Source organism: Phascolarctos cinereus, unplaced genomic scaffold (genome assembly GCF_003287225.1).
Source record: "Phascolarctos cinereus isolate Bilbo 61053 unplaced genomic scaffold, phaCin_HiC Scaffold_5;HRSCAF=322, whole genome shotgun sequence".
NCBI classification, from domain to species: Eukaryota; Metazoa; Chordata; class Mammalia; order Diprotodontia; family Phascolarctidae; genus Phascolarctos; species Phascolarctos cinereus.
This window is the reverse complement of record NW_027555958.1, coordinates 209,770,198-209,791,013: the sequence shown is the minus strand read 5'-3', so window position 1 is coordinate 209,791,013 and position 20,816 is coordinate 209,770,198. Positions and strand designations below refer to the sequence as shown.

General features: G+C 36.7%; 1 protein-coding gene across 1 annotated transcript in view; it reads right to left on the bottom strand.

Annotated features, from left to right (window-relative positions):
- Positions 1 to 20,816, bottom strand: part of KHDRBS2 (KH RNA binding domain containing, signal transduction associated 2) — a 796,104-nt gene that overhangs the window by 10,544 nt on the left and 764,744 nt on the right. Inside the window, exon 8 of the mRNA XM_078155302.1 lies at positions 18,469 to 18,527. Within this exon, the coding sequence (XP_078011428.1) occupies positions 18,469 to 18,527 (59 nt within the window). The remainder of the gene's footprint in view (positions 1 to 18,468; positions 18,528 to 20,816) is intronic.

The window sequence follows — 20,816 nt, the reverse complement described above, 5'->3', positions numbered from 1 at the left end:
TTTTACTTAGTTAGGAATGTTTGGGGAGGTACAAGGAAATATAACATGGTAGAGTTGGGCCATGAAAACCAAGTAAGGAACTTTTTTTCTTTTTGTACAAAGCTACAAAGAAATAACTCTTTTAATTTCTAGCACTGTCCCATGAAATTCAGAAAAAGTTAGCTGTTAGTAAAATACATGGAAATACCTTCTAGGCCCTAAAAGGCAATAATCATATGGATCTTCCTGAGGAAGTAGAAACTAAGCAATATCAATACATTTAATAAGTATTTGGATAAATTAAGATAGTTGATGATATACAATGTATAAAGTTCTCTAATTGTTTGCAATTAAATAATAAAAATGATAACAATAATACCTAGAATTATATAGCACTTTATGATTCCCAATGTGTTTCCATAAGATTAGTTCACATTTATGTAGAGTTCTAAACTTTCCAAAGCACTCTACTTATATATTTTTTTCATTTGATTCTCACAATCTTTTTGCAAGGTATTGTTATTATCCTTATTTTATACCTAAGAAGACAGAGGTTAAAAGAGGTTGAATAATTTTCCCAGCTATTAAATATATGAAGTAAGATTTGAACTTGTCTTCCTGACTCCAAGTCCATTGCTTTAGACTACTATGCCACCTAACAATCTAGACTAAACTTGAAGAATTATATACTGTCCAAAAAAAATAGTCTGGTATTATTGTGAATCAAGTCCATTGGGATCCTACGTCTCATCAGTGTGTGAGGTTTTATATTCTTATCAACTAAAGAGTCTCTCCTTCATCTCATCTCATCTCTTCTCCCAAGGCTAAGCATTAAATTCCCATGAAAATCTGTCTGATCCTGTCCTATTTATATACTTAATCTTTCCCAACCTTATATTTTACTCTATGCAAACCTCATTTTCCATTATTATTCAATGATTTTTCTTTTAGACTAACTAGTGGATGAATACGTCTGCGCCTGTTTGTTGATTTATCTCACTTATATACATTATTTACTATAATCAGTGAACTGCTAGACTTGTATATGAACAGATCTCTTATGTTACTGCCAACACACTGACCAAAATTACAGTCCTTACTGGGCTAGGAGAAAAGGAATTTACACAATTTATAGGGAAATATAAAGTAAATGAAGGGTCTCTAGGTTTTTAGCTATAATTACTGACCCCAGTGCCAGAATTGTAGATCTTGCTCAACTAGGTTGTAACACTGGTGTGAATACCTGGAAGCCAGAGGGAGGCCCACTCACCCACCACCTTGAACCTGTAATCACTTCTTATAGATCTGTAAGACTTTCTAGGCTGCATATTCAGTAGCTGTTTGGAAAAAAAAATCACACTAATTAGGCTGATGGAAGAGTTTATCAAGAGCCATCCATTGATGCTGGCAGATTGCCTTACATGTTGCCATTTGCAGCATCTATAACCATGTTTCTCCCTGTTTTTGGAACTGTGAGCTTAGGTCCATTCAATAAAAGTTCCTTTTGCTACAATGATATGGCTCTTGTTATTATGATGTTCTAATGACTCAAACCCAGGTCATCCTTTGGCTACTGGTACTTTATTTGATTCCCCATCTTTAGTCCTTTGTCCTCTTTCACAACTTTCTCTTCTACTCTCCAAGGCTTTCTGAGGAGATGCTTTCTTCTTCTTTCTCTAATGTCATTAGATTAGATTCTTCCTGCTTTCTCAGGTAACAATTACTACTCGTGAGTGAATTTACTAATGCTGAGAATTTTATGAGAGCTCTTAGGCATCCTTCTTTTACTTATTCAGTCACACAAGAGGGGTTTTTGAAGACAAGACATAACTGTCATTAAGATGCTCTTTGTCAGTTATATAACATTTGTTTCAAAAATAGAAAGATATGTATTCACTATTTTTATTAAGCTGCAGAACAGTTGCCAATCTATATTGGTAGAGGGTGTTTCCTTATTGGAAGCTGCTAGTGAATAGGCTCCCTCTGCCACAATAGATTAACAATTGTGTTGCAATGCAAAGTCTTAGATTTGCCTGGCACCATGAAAAGTTAAGAATTTTTCCAAAGATTATACAGCAACGATATACCCAGCACTTCCCAAATGTTTATTCATTTATTAAAGTGTCAGATATTAGATTTGAACCCAGAACTTCTTGATTCAGAGACCAGCTCTCTATTCACTATGTCATGGTGCCTCTTCAGTGGACATATGTATTAATTTATGTGCATGATAATGCCAAATAGTAAAAATATAAGCAAAACAATAAAAATGTGTATAAGTATATAGATGAAGCTGGCATAAAATATCTTGTATTACCTTATAAAATATAAGCTCCTGGAAGGCAGGGACTGTTTTATTTTGTCTGTGTCCTCATTGCCTAACACAGTGCCCAACACTTAGCCAACATTTAATAAATGCCTGTTGATTGATTGAATTATAGACTGACAGATAGACAGATAGAAACATAGACAGACAGATAAACTGAATTCTCTACTAAATTTCTAGTGTCTCACTCTGCAAGATGTATGATGACAACAAGTTCTCAGAGTTTCTACCAAGCTATAAAGACCCTGCCAAAGAAAGGTAGTCACATTGGTAGGCTAAGGGCCAGCATAGCCAAGTATAGAAAAGTTCATCATCAAAAGGCTGATCCTGAGGCAATAATCTTTTCATGTCCATAGCTAAGTCATGAAGACTGCATTTTGAAGCATGGAGGCATTATAATTTCTTTCATTGGAGTAACTAGGCACACAGTTGCTATATTTGTTTTCTGACTTCTTGAAGTAGAAAATGTATTATTCTTTTCAAAGTTATAATCAAGGAATTTTATGAGACATGTTTTGTCTCCCTTAAAAGTTTACTGACCTCAAGTGCCATTTCTAACTGGATGAGGTGGGAAAGATGAAAAAAATTCTAAAGCATTATCTTTATTTCTTAAAATTTCATTTAAAAATAATTTAAAAGCTGAGTCCCCTTAGGTCACTTGTACCCTGTTTCTTAAAAAAAAAAACACAAATTGGAAAAGAAAAAAAAGAAAAATAACTTTCTGCCTCCTCTCTTCATCACCTTTCCTTTTAAAACCTGTAGCATACACTACCCGTTTTCCCAGATGGTAGTTATGCCTGTATTATGCTGGAAGTCTTGGGTGTATTTGTCCTTATTAAGTGAAATTCTATCACCTCCACCTACAAATCAAAATTTCCCCAATCTATATTTCTCTTCCCCATTTAAAATGATCAGTTAATGTATAAACTTGCAGCCGTCCAGTTGGTATGATAACTCATATTGGCTTCATTTTGTTCTGTGCGCAGTTATAGATTTCATTAACGCTAAGTTCTTTTTTTCAAATTGGGAGGGTAATCATCATGTATTGCAATTGATTTCAAGTGAAACACTTAAATGTCTAGGAATAAGGCCCAAAATTTCTGTTTTCTTTCCTTCATTTCCAGACAGGAAATTCACATTCTCATTTATCCTACAGAACCATCATCTAAAAGACCACTACAGAGTGAGTATATAATTAGTTCTTTACTTCATATATTTAATAATATGTATTTGTCTGAGACTTTAATATTGTGATCCATTCTTAGCTGCCCATCTTAGGGTGAATTTAGATCTTGCACTTTCTATAGGCCATACTTATGACAGGCAAATTTATGTGCCACATTTGGAATTCACTCTCAATAAATTATATTCTTTTCCAGATTTTTCCAAATCAATTACTGTGTCTCACACAGATATGCAGCAGTTGTGGAACTAAAAAAAAAAAAACTTTCAGTCAAATATTTTCATTCATATACTTTGAATACAAATTCAATTTTCATTTTATCAAAAATGAATATTCATGTAAAGTAGCAAGACAAATTTGGTGGAATATCTTATCAAGCCACCTATTTCAGAAAAAAGAAAATCTTGTATAATATAAATATAAAAGCCAGATAGAGACAAGGTGCAGCCCAATATACTGAAAAGATAACTAGTTTTTGATTTAGCATTCCTCTGTTTAAATCCCACCTCAAACCCCTCTTGCATTAACTTGGGCTTGAGTTACCTCCTCTGTAAAAGGAACAGATCAAATTTGACGTCCTCTAAGGTCCTTTGTGGCTCTAAATCTATGATTCTATGATTTCTCCTCACATGTATACAATAGCCCTCACTTCAGCTCAGGAAGAATGTAAGATCTAGTAGAATGTCAGATTCCTGAGGGCAGGGGACTTTTTTGTTTTTGTTCTTTGTATCCTCTGCACTTAGCTCAATTCCTGGAACACAGTAGGTGCACAACAAAAGCTTGTTAAACTGGGTTGAGGGATATAATTTAACCTGGTAGAGTCTTTCTGACTGATAATCAGTTATCTTTAAAGTTGTGAGAGGATTAGGGATTAAGTGCCATACTGATTGACTGAATTTTCACCCCCTTCAATTTGTTATCAAAGAATGTGGTAAATAAAAATGAATTTAGAGGTTTAATATGTGAGTATTTTGAACCTAAGACCCAATTTTCCTGGTGAGTATTAAACCCTTCTCCTGCCAGAGCTTCCATTTACCCTTGGAGGTGCTTCTGTTTCTTGTGGAAAGAAGGTAAACACTTTGAAGCTCTTCCCTTATTCCATGTTACATACTTGGTTCCTAAATATCCATGTCTGCTTATAAGAGAACCATGTGGAAAAAAAAGGCCCTTTAATTTTCTGGCCCTCAACATATTAATAGCTTACAAAGTACTTTTTTTTCTTTCCTTTTTTAAAATCCCCCCCCCAAGTTTATTAATTAATTTTTAGTTTTCAATATTCACTTACACAAGATTTTGAGTTCTAAATTTTCTCCCCATATCTTCCCTCCCCCCCACCCCAAGATGGTGTGCATTCTGAATACCCCTTCCCCTAATCTGCCTTCCCTTCTATCTCCACCCCCCCCTTCTCTTATCCCATTCCCCTTCTATTTTCTTGTAGGGCAGGATAGATTTCTATATCCCATGCCTGTATATCTTATTTCCCAGTTGTATGTGAAAGTGATTTTTAATATTTATTTTTAAAACTTTGGGTTCCAAATTTTCTCCCTTTCTCCTTCCCTATCCACCCTCATTGAGAAGGCAAGCAACTCAATATAGGTTATAGATGTGTAGTCACGTAAAACACTTCCATAGTAGGTCATGTTGTGAGAAATTAACTATATTTCCCTTTATCCTACCCCGCCCCCCCCCATTTATTCTATTCTTTCTTTTGGCCCTGTCACTCCTCAGAAGTATTTGCTTCTGATTACCTCTTCCCACTATCTGCCCTCCCCTATATCATCCCCCTGCTCTCTTATCCCTTTCCTCCCTATTTTCCTGTAGGGTAAAATGGATTTCCATACCCAATTGAATATGTATGTTATTCCCTCTTTGAGCCAAATCCAATGAGAATAAGATTCACTCATTCCCTCCTCCCTTCCCCTGTTATCCCTTCACTGTAGAAACCTTGGCTGTTTTATGTATGATATTTACCCCATTCTACCTCTCCCTTTCTCCTTCTCCCAGTATAATCCTCTATCACCACTTAATTTTATTCTCCAGATATCACCCATTCATCTTCAACTCACCTTGTGCCTTCTATCTCTCTATCTCTCTATCCAGCTATCTATCTATCTATCTATCTATCTATCTATCTATCTATCTATCTATGCATACATACATATAACTTTTCCCTCCAACTACCCTAATACCTACAAGGATCTCATGAGTTACAAATATCATCTTTCCATGCAGGAATGCAAACACATCAACCTTAATAAGTCCCTTATGATTTCTTTTTCCTGTTTACCTCTTCATGCTTCTCTTGAGTCTTGTATCTTAAAGTCAAATTTTCTATTCAGCTCTGGTCTCTTCATAAAGAATGCTTGAAAGTTCTCTATTTCACTGAATATCCATTTTTTTTCACCCTAAAGGATTATACTCATTTTTGCTGGGTAGGTGATTCTAGGTTGTAATCCTATTTCCTTTGACCTCCAGAATATTACATTCCAAGCCCTCAGGTCCCTTAATGTAGAAGCTGCTAAATCTTGTGTTATCCTGATTGTGTTTCCACAATACTTGAATTGTTTCTTTCTGGCTGCTTGCGATATTTTCTCTTTGACCTGGGAACTCTGGAATTTGGCTACAATATTCCTAGGAGTTTTCCTTTGGGGATCTCTTTCAGGAGGTGATTGATGGATTCTTTCCATTTCTATTTTGGCCTCTGGTTCTAGAATATCAGGGCAGTTTTCCTTGATAATTTCTTGAAAAATGATGACTAGGCTCTTTTTTTTTATCATGGCTTTCAGGTAGTCCAATAATTTTTAAATTATCTCTCTTGGATCTATTTTCCAGTTCACTTGTTTTTTCAATGAAATATTTCACATTGTTTTCTACTTTTTCATTCTTTTAGTTGTTTTACAACGTCTTGATTTTTCACAAAGTCACTAGCTTCCATTTGTACCATTCTAATTTTTAAGGAAGTATTTTGTTAAGTGAGCTTTTGGACTTCCTTTTCCATTTGGCCAATTATGCTTTTTAAAGCATTCTTCTCCTCATTGGCTTTTTGGACCTCTTTTGCAAAAAGAGGCTATTTTTTAAGGTGTTATTTTCTTCAGTATTTTTTGGGGGGGTCTTCTTTAGCAAGATGTTGTCTTGCTTTTCATGACTTTTTTGCATCACTCGCATTTCTCTTCCCAGTTTTCCCTCTACTTGTCTTGACTTGCTTCTCAAAATCCTTTTTGAACTCTTCCATGGCCTGGGACCAATTCATATTTTTCTTGGAGGCTTTGGATATAGGAGCTTAGACTTTTGTTGTCTTCTTCTGGTTGTATGTTTTGATCTCCTTTGTCACCAAAGAAATATTCTATAGTCTGACTTTTTTTGCACAGTTTGCTCATGATCCCAGCCAATTACCTGAGTTATAAACTCTTTGTTAAGGTAGGGGTCTACTTACAGTGTGAAGAATGTACTGTCCCAAGCTTCAGAGGTTTTGTGCAGCTATTTTCAGAGATACTTCTAGGGAACTATAAATTTTCAGTTCTTCCAATGCGATATGATCAAGGGCAAGGTGTTTACTCCTTTCCTGGCCTGTGCTCCACTCTATGAGCACTCTTTTCTGCCTTGGAACTGTGAGGTGGATTCCCTCTTCATCACCACTACAAAGCTCCACCAGACCCAGGACTGCTACCCAGAACTGTGACCTAGATCCAAGCGCGGACGAAGCAAGAAAATCCTGCCTCAACACCAGCAAAGTGATCCCTGTAATCCCCTTCTGATCAGCCATTCCATCCCCCCTCTGTCTGTGGGCCGAGAGCTCCATAAGCAGCTGCCACCCCAGGGCTGGGCCAGGACTAAGCTTCTCTCTCACTCTGGTCACAGACTTTTCCTACTGACCTTCTATGTTTTCTTTGGTGTTTGCGGATTGAGAAGTCTGGAAACCACCACAGCTGCCTGTGATTAAGTTCCTTGAGGCCTGCTCCAGGTTCACTGAGGCCTGGTATTTGCCTGTGTGCCCACACTGAAATGTCCTCCTTTCCCAGCCTGATGCAATGATCTTTCCAATCAACCATCTAGGTTGTTTTGGATTGGAAATTTATTTCACTCTGTCTTTTTATGGGTTCTGCTGCTCTAGAATTTGTTTAGAGCCATTTTTATAGGTATTTGGAGGGGTTTTGGGGAGAGCTTAAGCAAGTCACTGCTTTTACTCTGCCATCTTGGCTCCACTTTCAAAAGTGCTCACAAAGTTCTTTCTTATAAACTATCTCACCTGATTAAATCATCATAACAACCCCGTTAAGAGAAAGGACAGGGATAATTAGTATCTCATTATTTTTTAGATAGGGAAACTGAGGCTTAGGGTATTAAGAAACTTGTCCAAGGCCTCAGAGGAGGTGACAAAAGTGGAATCAAAACATATTCTTTCGGTTCCAAGTCCAGTCTTCTTTCCACTGTACCATTCTGCCTCTTCTGGAATTTTTGACTATTGAGGTATTTTTCAACATAGTACAGAATACATAACATGCAAATTGCTGATAAACTTTACCAACTATGGTGAGTATATGACAGAGGGAAAGAACCATTTGAATTACTGAAAAGTTTAAGTTGTACAACATTTCTAAATAACTTTTCATGGTTGTACATACTATTGTTTAAGGCAAAATGGGTAAACAGATAAAAAGTAATCTAATAAAATTACAATGAATAAAAATAGGACATTACATAATAATGATACAAATTTTTTATTTTTTAAGTCCTTTAAAATGTAAGAATTAATTGCTTAACCCAGAAGTTGAAACATGTTAAAGTTTGCAAAGGACTGAACTGTTTTAAACTGGTGATTTGGTTAAAAATTTTCCATAGTCTGAATTTTTGCAAATTCCAAGTAACAATAACTAGCATTTATATAGGCCTTTAAGTATTCAAAATGCTTTTGCTATGTTATCTCATTTGTTTCTCATAACAATCCTATAAAGCAGGGCCTGTCATGCCCATTTGAGCTGAAAAAGAATAAGTGACATCCCCAATATTGTAGGGCTGGTATGCATCTGAAGCAGGATTCACGTTCAGGATCAGCTAGATGGTGTATATATAGAGGATTAGGACTTGGAGTCAGAAAGCTCTGCAACCCACCTCCAACACTTATTAGTTGTATGATCTTGGGTAAACCAATTAACCTTGGTCTTGGTTCTCTTACTTATAAAACTGGGATAATAATAGCACCTACTTCACAAGCTAATTGTGGAGATCAAATGAGATAATATAGGAAAAAAGTATTTTGCAAACCTTAAAGCTATTTAAATGATAGCTATTATCATTATAAATTCAAGAATTCCCTAACTGGAATCCAGCACTGTATTCACTACACTGCCTAGGTTAAGCCATCCTGAATTAAGGAGTCTTACCATTACATGAAAACATGATTTGTAATCTAAATGCCAGCTTTCCTGTTGAGAGGGAAGCTTTGTACTCAAATCTCACTGTGATTTGCCTGATATGATGGGAGTCAGTGATGCAGGGGGAATAAGGTTGCACTTGGAATGAGAAGGCATGATTTTGAACCTAGATTTGTCACATTCAGGTTGAATATAAGCTATTTCTCGGCTTAGTTCCCTCTTCTCCCAGATAGGTAAAATAACATCTGTAGCTATGTACACATTTGTACATGTACAAAATAACATTCAACTACCTATGTCACAGCATTGTTATGAGGAAACACAAAGGCATGACATAAATAGGTGCTATTACTTTTTCACAATGAGCTTATAATTCCTTCTGGCTATGATATTTGTGATTCTATGGATATGTTTATAGCCAATAAGTACATTGCCCATTTGTGTCCTAATGACTTTGACCAGTAGTTTATATTTTGGGCTTTCAAAAATTTAATTGTAAGAATTTCAAATACAAGGCATCTTTTGCTGTTTTGTAACCCCAATACATACAAATTATTACAAATTAAAAAAAACTTTTAATTTATTCAATTAATAAGCATTCTTAAACACCAATATACCAGACATTGTGCCAAGTGCTGGCATACAAGAAAGAAAAAAAAAACAATAAACAAATGAACAAAAAGTTTCTCCTCTCAAGGAGCTCACAGTCTAATGAGGGAGATGTAAACAAATATGTTCACACAAGATATAGACAGGATAACTATGTGGGGTTTTAAAATTGCCTAAGCTACAATAAAAGAAACTGAGGCAGAGCTCTGAGCCAATGGCACTTTATTAAAGGTTACATGGCCCCCTCTAATGAAGAAGTGGACCTCAGATTTTCCTCATGATATGAGAAGCTTCCCTCCTCTAGGGTCTTAGTTTTATAGTGCTTGATACCCAGACAATAAAGGTGAAGCTAATTAACCATACAGAATCTTAATGGTTGATAGATCTTGCCCTTGACTCTCCAGGAGGGTCTACACAAAATACAGATACCCATTGGTTGACAAAGGGGCTAATGAACAGCCTTTGACAGACCTATCTTGACCTTTCAAGAAGTCCTACCAAGTACCTGAGCACACCTATGGGCTGAGCTGATAAATAGATGTCAAAACGACCAGTAGAAAGGCAGGCTGAAGGCCAGCAACTAGGGTCACTCACTGGCCAAGTGCTCATGGTCATCTTCCCATTTTTGGCAACAGAGAAATAATGAGATATAGAGGACCAACAAAAGTAGCTGGTGGGGAGGGAGTAGTTTTCTATGTAACTGAATCACCTCCCCCATGCTGAACTTGGTCACCATAACAAGAGAAAACAAGGGTAGAGGTCATCTAGTTAGCTTCCTATCATTAAGCAAATGAATTTACAATCTGTAGTGCACAGCTCTGAGGCCTACTACCAATACTTATAATCAGTACCACTATGGAATCTTATCAAATGGATTAATACTGATTAGAATGAGGGAGTGGTCCAATAAATTAGGCATCCATTAAAATAGGGGTCCAATTAATCATTTATCACAATTGGAGATAACTGAGAGAAGGCACTAGTATTAAGAGGAGTTGAGAAAGGCTTCCTATAAAAGGTAGAATTTTAGCTGGGACTCAAGGGAAGGCAGGGAAGCAAGAAGAGATGAGGAGGGAGAAAATTCCAGGTATGTCCACTATGTCCAATATATCCAATGAATATTCACTACACTGAATCTCAAAATTATATTCAGATTTTCCAATTTTCCCCAACATCTCAGCTACCAATTCCTCCTTCCACAAAACAAACAAACAAAGAAACAAACAATTTTTGTTTTAGGGAAGCTAGGTGGCACAGGGAATGAGTGCCCTACCTGGAGTTAGGAAGACCCATCTCCCTGAGTTCAAATCTAGCCTTAGCACTTGCAAGCTGTGTGATTTTGGGCAAGTCATTTAACCCTGTTTGCCTCAGTTTCCTCATCTATAAAATGAGCTGGAGGAGGAAATGGCAAAGTACACCAGTATCTTTGCCAAGAAATCCCCAGATGGGGTCACAAAGAGTTGGACACAACTGAAACTACTGAACAATAACAAAACAGAAAACAGGGCAGCTAGGTGGCACAGTACATAGAATGCCAGGCCTGGAGTCAGGAATATTCATTTTTCTAAGTTCAATTCAAATACTTATTAGCTCTGTGACCCTGGGCAAGTCATTCAACCTTGTTTGCCTCAATTTCCTCATCTGTAAAATGAGCTGTAGAAGCAAATGGCAAAGCACTCCAGTATCTTTGTCAAAACCCCACATGGGGTCAAGTTATATGACTGAATAACTATGTATAATATATATATATACATATAATACATGTAATATATATATATATATTATGTATATATAATATACATATATATGTAATGTACATCTTTATTCCTTCAACATAATATAAACTTTTTGATGGACAGGTGCTTTTCCACTTTTATCTTCATTTCCCTAGCACCTGACACATAGTAGGTGATTAAGAAATGCTTGTAGATGGCAGAGTGAAAGCAGTGACTTGCTTAAGCTCTCCCCCAAACCCCTCCAAATACTCATAAAAAATGGCTCTAAACAAATTCTGAAGCAGCAGAACCCACAAAAAGACAGAGTGAAACAAATTTCCAGCCCAAGACAACCTGGATGATTGATCAGAAAGGTCGCCGGGCTGGGAGCACAGCGCAGCGCAGCGTCCGAGCGCGGGCCACAGAGAACCTGGAGCAGGCCTCAGAGAAGTGAATCACGGGCAGCTGTGGAGGTTTCCAGACTCCTCAACCCACTAATGCCAAAGACAACTTAGAAGGTCAGTGGGAAAAGTCTGTTTCTGTCTGTGCTGAGAAAGGAAGGCGGGGTCTCAGCTTCATTCCCCAAGAGCGTGGTCCTGCAGGGGGGCAGCTGCTTCCTGAGCTTCCGGCCCACAGACTGAGGGGGAATCCAGTGGCTGATCAGAGAGGGATTGAAGGGATCTCTTTGCCAGTACTGAGGCAGGAATCTCTTGCTTTGCCTGCATTTGGATCTGGGTCACAGTTCTGGGTGGCAGTGCTGGGGTGAGGAGGAATGCTCGCATGCTGGGGCTTGTAGTGGCTGTAGAGAGGAACCCCTCCTCACAGTTACAGGACAGAAAGGAATACTTGTGGTCACAGGCCAGGAAAGGAGTAAACACCTCCCCCTTATCATACCACCTTGGAAGAACTGAAAATTTACAGGTACCTACAAGTATCTCTGAAAACAGCTGTACAAACCCCTGAAGCTTGGGACAGTACATTCTCCACATTGGAAGCAGACTCTTACCTTAACAAAGAGTTTAAAACTCAGGTAATTGGCCGGGATCATGAGCAAGCAGGACAAAAAGAGTCAGACTATATTATCTTACTTTGGTAACAAAGAAGATCAAAATATACAACCAGAAGACAACAAAAGTTCCTACATCCAAAGCCTCCAAGAAAAATATGAATCAGTCCCAGGCCTTGGAAGAGCTCAAAAGGGATTTTGAGAAGCAAGTAAGGGAAGTAGAGGAAAAACTGGGAAGAGAAATGAGAGTGATGCAAGAAAATCATGAAAAACAAGTCAACAGCTTGCTAAAGGAGACCCAAAAAAATACTGAAGAAAATAACACCTTAAAAAATAGCCTAACCCAAATGGCAAAAGAGGTCCAAAAAGCCAATGAGGAGAAAAATCCTAAAGAAAAAATTGGCCAAATGGAAAAGGAAGTCCAAAAGACTACTGAAGAAAATACTTCCTTAAAAATTAGAATGAGCAATTGGAAGTTAGTGACTTGATGAGAAATCAATACACTGTAAAACAAATCCAAAAGAATGAAAAATTAGAAAACAATGTGAAATATCTCATTGGAAAAGCAACTGACCTGGAAAATAGATCCAGGAAAGAGAATTTAAAAATTATTGGACTATCTGAAAGCCATGATCAAAAAAAGAGCCTAGACATCATCTTTCAAGAAATTATCAAGGAAAACTGCCCTGAATATAGAACCAGAGGGCAAAATAGAAATTGAAAGAATCCACAGATCTCCTCCTGAAAGAGATCCCCAAAGGAAAACTCCTAGGAAATATAGCCAAATTCCAGAGTTCCCAGGTCAAGGAGAAAATATTACAAGCTGCCAGAAGGAAACAATTCAAGTACTGTGGAAACACAATCAGGAAAACACAAGATTTAGCAGCTTCTACATTAAAGGACCACAGGGCATGGAATATAATATTCCGGAGGGCAAAGGAGATAGGATTACAACCAAGAATCACCTACCCAGCAAAACTGAGTATAATCCTTCAGAGGGAAAAATGGTCATTCAGTGAAATAGAGGACTTTCAAGCATTCTTGATGAAAAGACCAGAGCTGAATAGAAAATTTAACTTTCAAATACAGGACTCAAGTGGAACATGAAGAGGTAAACAGGAAAGAGAAATCATAAGAGACTTATTAAGATTGAACTGTTTACATTCCTGCGTGGAAAGATGATGTTTATAACTCATGAGACCTTTGTCAGTATTAGGGTAGTTGGAGGAAAAAAATTATATGTATGTATATATGGATAGATAGATAGAGGGCACAGGGTGAGTTGAAGATTAAGGGGTCATATCTGGAGAATAAAATTAAGCGATGAGAGAGGATTATAATTGGAGAAGAAGAAAGGGAGAGGTAGAATGGGGTAAATTATCTCACAAAAAAAAACAGAAAGAAAAGTCTCTTACAGTGGAGGGGAAAGGGGAAGGTGAGAGGGAATGAGTAATCTTATTCTCATAGGATTTGGCTTAAGGAGGGAATAACATACACATTCAATTGGGTATGGAAATTGTCTTACCCTACAAAAAATAGGGGGAGAAGGGGACAAGAGAGCAGGGGGATGATAGAGAGGAGGGCAGGTTGGGAAAGGGTGTAATCAGAAGTAAATACTTCTGAGGAGGAACAGGGTCAAAAGAAAGAATAGAATAAATGGGAGGCCAGAATAGCATTAAGCAAAATAGAGTTAGTTTTTCACAACATGTCTGCTATGGAAGTGTTTTGCATAACTGCACATGTGCAACCCATATTGAGTTGCTTGCCTTTTCAATGAGGGTGGGTGGGGAGGGAGGAAGAGAGAAAATTTGAAACCTAAAGTTTTAAAAACATATGTTTAAAAAAAAAAGTCTTCACATGCTATCGGGAAATAAGAAATACAGGAAATGGGGTACAGAAGTCTATCCTGCCCTACAGGAAAATAGAAGGGGAAGGGGATAAGAGAAGGGGGGAGAGATAGATGAGAGGACAGAGTAGGGGAAGGGATATTCACAATGTGTGCCATCTTGGGGTGGGGGGGAGGGGTGAGATGGGGTGAAAATTTGGAAGTCAAAAACTTGTGGAAATGAATGTTGAAAACTACAAATAAATAAAAAAAAGAAAAAAACTAGAAAAAAAGATAAAAAAAGAAATGCTGGTAGAATTGAATTAAAAGGAACATCCTCTCAAGCTTAAAACTCCTTGAAAAGGCCTTTCTTGATTTCTCCAGTTCTTTCATATGTTGAATATATTTTCATGTACTAATCTGGGAACATGTGGTAATGTATCCCTCCCCAAGTACAATCTAAGCTCCTTAAGAACAGAGACAGGAAGAATATCTAAAATTCAAACCTTACATTAGACTGGCACCAGCTTCACAATTATCCAGCATAATCTCACCTTTACAGTTTTGAGAAAAACGTTTGTATTTAATTGTGATCACATATATGAAAACATATTGAGATGTTAAGAACACGGCATATTGAAAAAAAAAGATAAGTGAAATAACAGCAGCTTCCATATTTTCACAGAGTTAACACATTAATAGATGCTCCTTAGAAGAGAGAAGAGGCTAGGTGGAAAAAGATATATTTTTTAATAGAAGAGCAAGACTTATAGATATATAAGACTCACAGAAAAAGCCCAATTGTAAGCTGTGTCCTAGTGACAATGTCCTTGACATCATCATCAATGTTGAAAAACAGCACTCAGAGCCTGGTAGAAGGGTAGAATCAGATAATGAGATAAAGACTTCCCCCTAAAGAAAAAAGCATAGTTCTAGGCATTCCTTAGGCTATCTTTCAAAAGAACTGGGGAAATAATGGTTAGATCAGCCAAAGTTCTTTTCTGCCTTTGCAATTTATATTCTAACTTGCCTCACTTATTCACTCTGTCTACACAGTCTCTTTTTCTCATTTCAGTTTTTACTTAGTTAACATGCATTTATTTTGCTAATTTGCCCAGTGTGCAGTCTGGGGCTAATTAGCAGAGAAGACTTTTAAAATAGGGTGGACACTTTTTTTTTTGGTGAATACTCTTGGGGTAGGGGGCAATTAGTACAGATTCTACATAACCTAGTGAGACTCAGAAAATAACTAAGAGTAAAAGTCTCTCTTTCACCTCTGACCACACCTCTTGTTCTCAGAATTAGAGTTTGAGTGGCTAAGAGGAATGTCTTAGAAATAATAATCTGTTTTTATGAAAGTCTCCCCACTGAAATGTTAATTCAGCATTTATGATTTTCAAAACCATAACTGACAGAGAAAAGAGCATAAATCTTATCCATTACGACATATCATCTCATCAGAAGTTTTGATATCCAATTCCCTTCTTCCATTAATTGTCATGCATATAATTCTAAGAATTCAATCTCTTCTGCCTTATTATAGAGATGTTAGTTCTTGTTTCCTTCCTATATATGTGGCAAGTATTATCAAATGAGCATTTTTAAATTACAAATTTGCGAAGTCATTTTTAAAAATTTGTCTATAAATGATACCACATTTGTGGTGTTCCTTCTGTGAACTGAGATAACACATGTCTATAATGGATGACAGGCCACATGTAGTTTGCAAAGACTTTCCTCACAACAACTGTATGAAATACAGAATGAAACTGTTATCATCATCTTCATTTTATAAGTGAGATCAAGTGACTTGTTAGGATTTGAACCCAGGCTGCAACTCACAGTCTAGGATTGTGTACATTCACCATAACGTCTGTATACCACAATAAAGTTGGCCCATTATCACATATTATCTGTTTTTGGTTTTGAGGGGAAAGAACTTTCCTCAGAATACTCAATGTATAGTTAAGTACACACCAAAGTTAAATGTGGATGATAGGTCCTTCCTGCTACCAAACTTGTCCGCAGATCTGGCTTCTGTTGCTAAGACTACCCTATTTATCCTATTATATTTTCAATTATTAATTTTCCATGGAAAGGAAAAGTAGAGGTACGCTTCCACAACATCCATTAGCCCAGTGGTTCCCAATCATTTTAAATCTTTATACCTTCTGGCTTTTTGATAAGTCTTCCATATCTCCTACTCAACAGAAATGGAAATAAATTCTAGATTACCATGCATGTGCACATATAAAGTAAACAGATTCATTAATTTTTCTTCTCCAAAAATACACCAAAAATCTTGTAGCTTTGTGGATTAGAAATCAGTTTGGAATTTCTAGAACATTTCAATAGAATGGCATAGGTTACCAAATTCCTTGTACCTCACTGACAAATTTCTTGTACTCCCTGGGGATACATATATCACAGGATGGGAATCCTGTGTAGTGTATACCTAGAAATGAGTTTGGCTCAGCAGTCTTGGCAACAAACACAGTCAGCTTGGTGAACACAGATATATTCTCATTTTTCTTCTCTTTCTTACCTTCCCTAAACAATGGGGTAGTTCACCTATTCTAGCTGATTTGAAGTCTAACAATGCTAGGTAAATTTTAAGCTCTTCTTTTCCTTCTTCACATATGGTACACATGTGTATATATGGTACATGTAATTAAAATAATATAATTGATGTTTAAATGTAAAATAAATATCAGAACTTATATACTCTTGTTTTGGAATATAGAATATACATGTGTATGAACGCACACACATATACACACACACACACACACACACACACACAACATTCAAACTCTTAAAAGCTACCTTAAGAAGTGATCAACTTATCCCCAAAATATTTGTATTGCACAATGTATACATATAAGGAATATTTGTATTTAAGCACTTTGTATTTTAATACACAGTCCTTTAGAATCTGTAGACATGCTTATTCAAATGAAGTCTATGATTTTGAATGGGACAAATGATTAAAAGAAATTGGAGACTGGTGAACTAATATTTGGTAAAGCTATGCTGTTTTCTTTTTAAAGATAAAAAGGTGAAAGGTGGAATTTTCATGAATATTTGTCAAGAAGTTAAAACTTTAACTTTTAGTTTTAATTATATTTCTTATTTAGGTTTAGTTATGTAATATAATTAAAACATTCCTCTTTTAAAACTAAAAGTATTGAATTTAATAAGATGAAACACAATATAGTAAATAGAGTAGATCCCAAGGTCTACCTCAAGACTGGATGACATGAGATTGAATTTTTCTTCTGACTAGTACTGGCCATGTGACCACAGGTAAGTCACTTAACTTCTCAGTGCCCCAAGGAAATCTCATAGTATGCAAATTGAAGTTGATTTGTTGATCTACCTTTGCACAGAAATCTTCACACTGTAAGTTCTTTATACAGATGAACTTGTAGGTGTGGACTCACAGTGTGGGTACATGTATACATATGTACATACATATACAGTACACACAAACATATGTAAACTAAATAATTAAACATTACAAGATGGATAGAGAACTGGCCTCAAAATGAGGAATATCTGGGTTCAAATCTTACTTCTCTAACACCTACCTCCCAGTGTTCTAGGCAACTTTCTAAGATAAGTTACATAGAAGGTGTCAACCACTATTGGTAGGGGGCATTTCTTCACCTGGGAGTTGCCTATACAAATAGAATCAGAGGTCCAGTCCCTATCCCTATCAATCATTTAAATGTTTGTTATTTTACTGGTTTGGCACCACTATATAGGATCCGTAAGAAGAGATCACAAACGCTCCATGCCTTAGTAGATTACTTGTTATTACTGAAAAAAAAAATCACCTAGTAGCCAGCATTCTGATGATGAATTTCTCCATTCTTAGCTATGTTGGTCTTCATTCAACAGACATACATAAAATTTAGTGCTAGATCTTCACTGGAAACTTTTCCAGTATAATAATACCTAACAAAACTTCTGGTCCAGTATAATTTTTGGGAAAGCAGTATAGCTCTGGTAGAGGTGTTTAGAACTGTGCCCTCTAAATAAATATTCCAGTAACTATAATTAATGCCTCCTACAAAACCTTTTGAATGGTTAAACTGTATTACTCAGTTTGATGTATATGACAGCAGAAGGACACATCACAGTTGCAAATCAATAAGACTGACAATTGCCCTAGTGAAATACACAAGGCACTAATCAGAATGCTCTCTGTTGCTATTGAAATTGATCTATTACTGTGATTAATTGCCTTTGAAATTTTGATCAAAATTGATCTGTCCAATTTTCTGGCCCTGGCTCCATAAGTCAAAAGCACCCTGGAATTACACAAATCAATTTAGTCTGGGCTTCTGTAAAAATGAAAGGGAAGGAGAGACAGAGGTAATTTTTGCATTGTCAGTGACTGATTGTTTTTCTGATTTCACAGTTTTTGTAAAGACAGAAGAGGTCTTACCGTAGCTGTCATAGGCGTCTTCACTTGTTCCATGACCATAGTCATAATATTCAGGCACACTGCAATAGATTCAGAGAGCAATCAATGTAACTGTGATCAGAAGGTTTCAGCCCAGAACAACTCAGATAGGAGATAAAGTTAAAACGTGTAATAGGATAATATCTCAGTACATTCTAGGCATGAAACATGATCCTCGAGGAAAAAAAACTGTAATAAAAGTAGAGGGTATTGACAAGTAGTGCCATGATTTTCTCATACTATTTCACTCTTCCTTTCATCTCTTCCTACATCTTTATCTCCATCCTCCAATTTTATAAATCAAATTTCTCCTAAAACCTGAGCACAGTTCTTTAAAAGTATGTCAGGAGGATGGTTATAAAAGGTCCATTTCCAAGAAAAAAGAGCTAAGAGGTGACAATGTGGTCAATCATGCATGATTGTTAATACTGTTTCCTTAAGAAATGTGCATCCATCTTATTCTTACCTTCAAACACCAAGATAATATTTATGTTTCCCTCTTGATTTTCTAGGTGATATCTAGCTACTTCCCAACCACAGAAGTGGTTTCCTTTCATTCAGAATTTACTCAGAGGCTTCCATATTTCAATGACTCTGCCATAAATGTCTTTCTAGAAAAAAATTCCCTTCACTGCTTATAGAAGCATCATACCAGTGTTATACCTTTTGGGATAATGGCATAAAAGAAGGGAACTTCTTCTAGCTTGGCATAATGTTCCACTAATGAGCCCATATCTGAATTACTTTATATGGGAAACAGGGAATTATCCAAGCATTGAGCCATATGTTATTAGAATTCTGAGAAATGCCCACTCACTATTCTTACTTAGGTCTAATAAAACTATTGTCTCAAGAAAACTCCCAGATATGCTACTTTGCATAAGTTTACTTTCTGAATTAAAATTATTTCCTCTACATACATCTGAGCATGGTAGGATTTCTATATATAAGTGCTCCTAATAAGAAAAAAAGAATGGCTTAATGGTAAATATCAAATTCTCTAGTAGGGCTGGGAGTGGGAATGGGAGTGCCAAAGGGGAAAGAAATAAAAGGCAAATAGACGGGCCTGGAATCAAACTCATTCATCTCATTCATGATTGCCACTACCTCTCTCAGACAGCCAAACAGTCCCTTTAATGTCTTATAACTCAGGTCTTAGGGGTGTTTAGAAGAGAGGGAAAAAAACCAAAACCAAAAACAAGACATGGGAAAGGGTGAGGATTGTAAAAGAATGGGAAAACTAAAGAAATAAGTAGAGATACATATATCAGAAAAAAGAAGAGAATCCTGAAGAAATTTTTTTAATGACAGGAAATGTTATTACAATTGAATTCAATGAACATTCATTAAGCACCTACTATAGGAGGTTCCCTGATAATCACTGGAAATATAAACATAAAATATTCCCTGACCTCAAATTGCTTACAGACTCCTAGGGATGGTGGGGAGGACAACATGGACACAAATGAGTATAGTACAATGAAAACTGATTAGATCAGAAAGGATTAATAAGAGCAGGAGGGGAGCACCAATGAAGGAAAGGAAAAAGGAAAGCTTAAGAATGGAGGTGACACCTGAATTGCGCTTTGAAGACAAGGATTGTAAGAGGTGAGATGAGAAGGGAAGACATTCTAGGAATAGGGGATGGATTGTACAGATGCAGAGAGACTTGAGAGGAAGTTTCTCAAGTTTGGGAGCAGTTACTAGTCTAATTTGCTTGGGAGGTAGAATCCATAAGTGAGATTCATATGAAATAGGGTGGGAAAAGCAGATGGAATCCAGATTGGGGATGACCTCAAATGCCAGGTTCAAGAATTTTTATTTCATCTAAAATCCAACATTAGAGAATAACAGCAAAGAAAAGTACTTTAGCTATCCCCCTTCCTTCAGGCAGATATAACAAAACTATCTAAGGGAGGGCAGGCAAACAATCCACAAACATTAATTAAATGCCCAATATGTGTCAGTAACTATATTGGGGGTACAAATACAAAGAATGAAACAATCTTTACTTTCAAGAAGCTTACTATTATATCAGGGGAAATAATGTTCCTGAGTTGTTTCAGTTGTGTTCAACTCCCATGACCCATTTGGGACTTTCTTGGCAAAGATACTGAAGTGGTTTGCCATTTCCTTCTCCAGCTTGTTTTACAGATGAGGAAACTAAGGAAAATAGGACTAAGTGACTTGCCCAGGGTCACACAGCAAGTAAGTGTCTGAAGCCAAATTCGCATGCAGGTACTCCTGATTCCAGGGTTGGAGCTTTATCCACTATGCCATCTAGCTGCAGAGAAACAGCAGGCATGTATGTAAATATCTATAAATACACA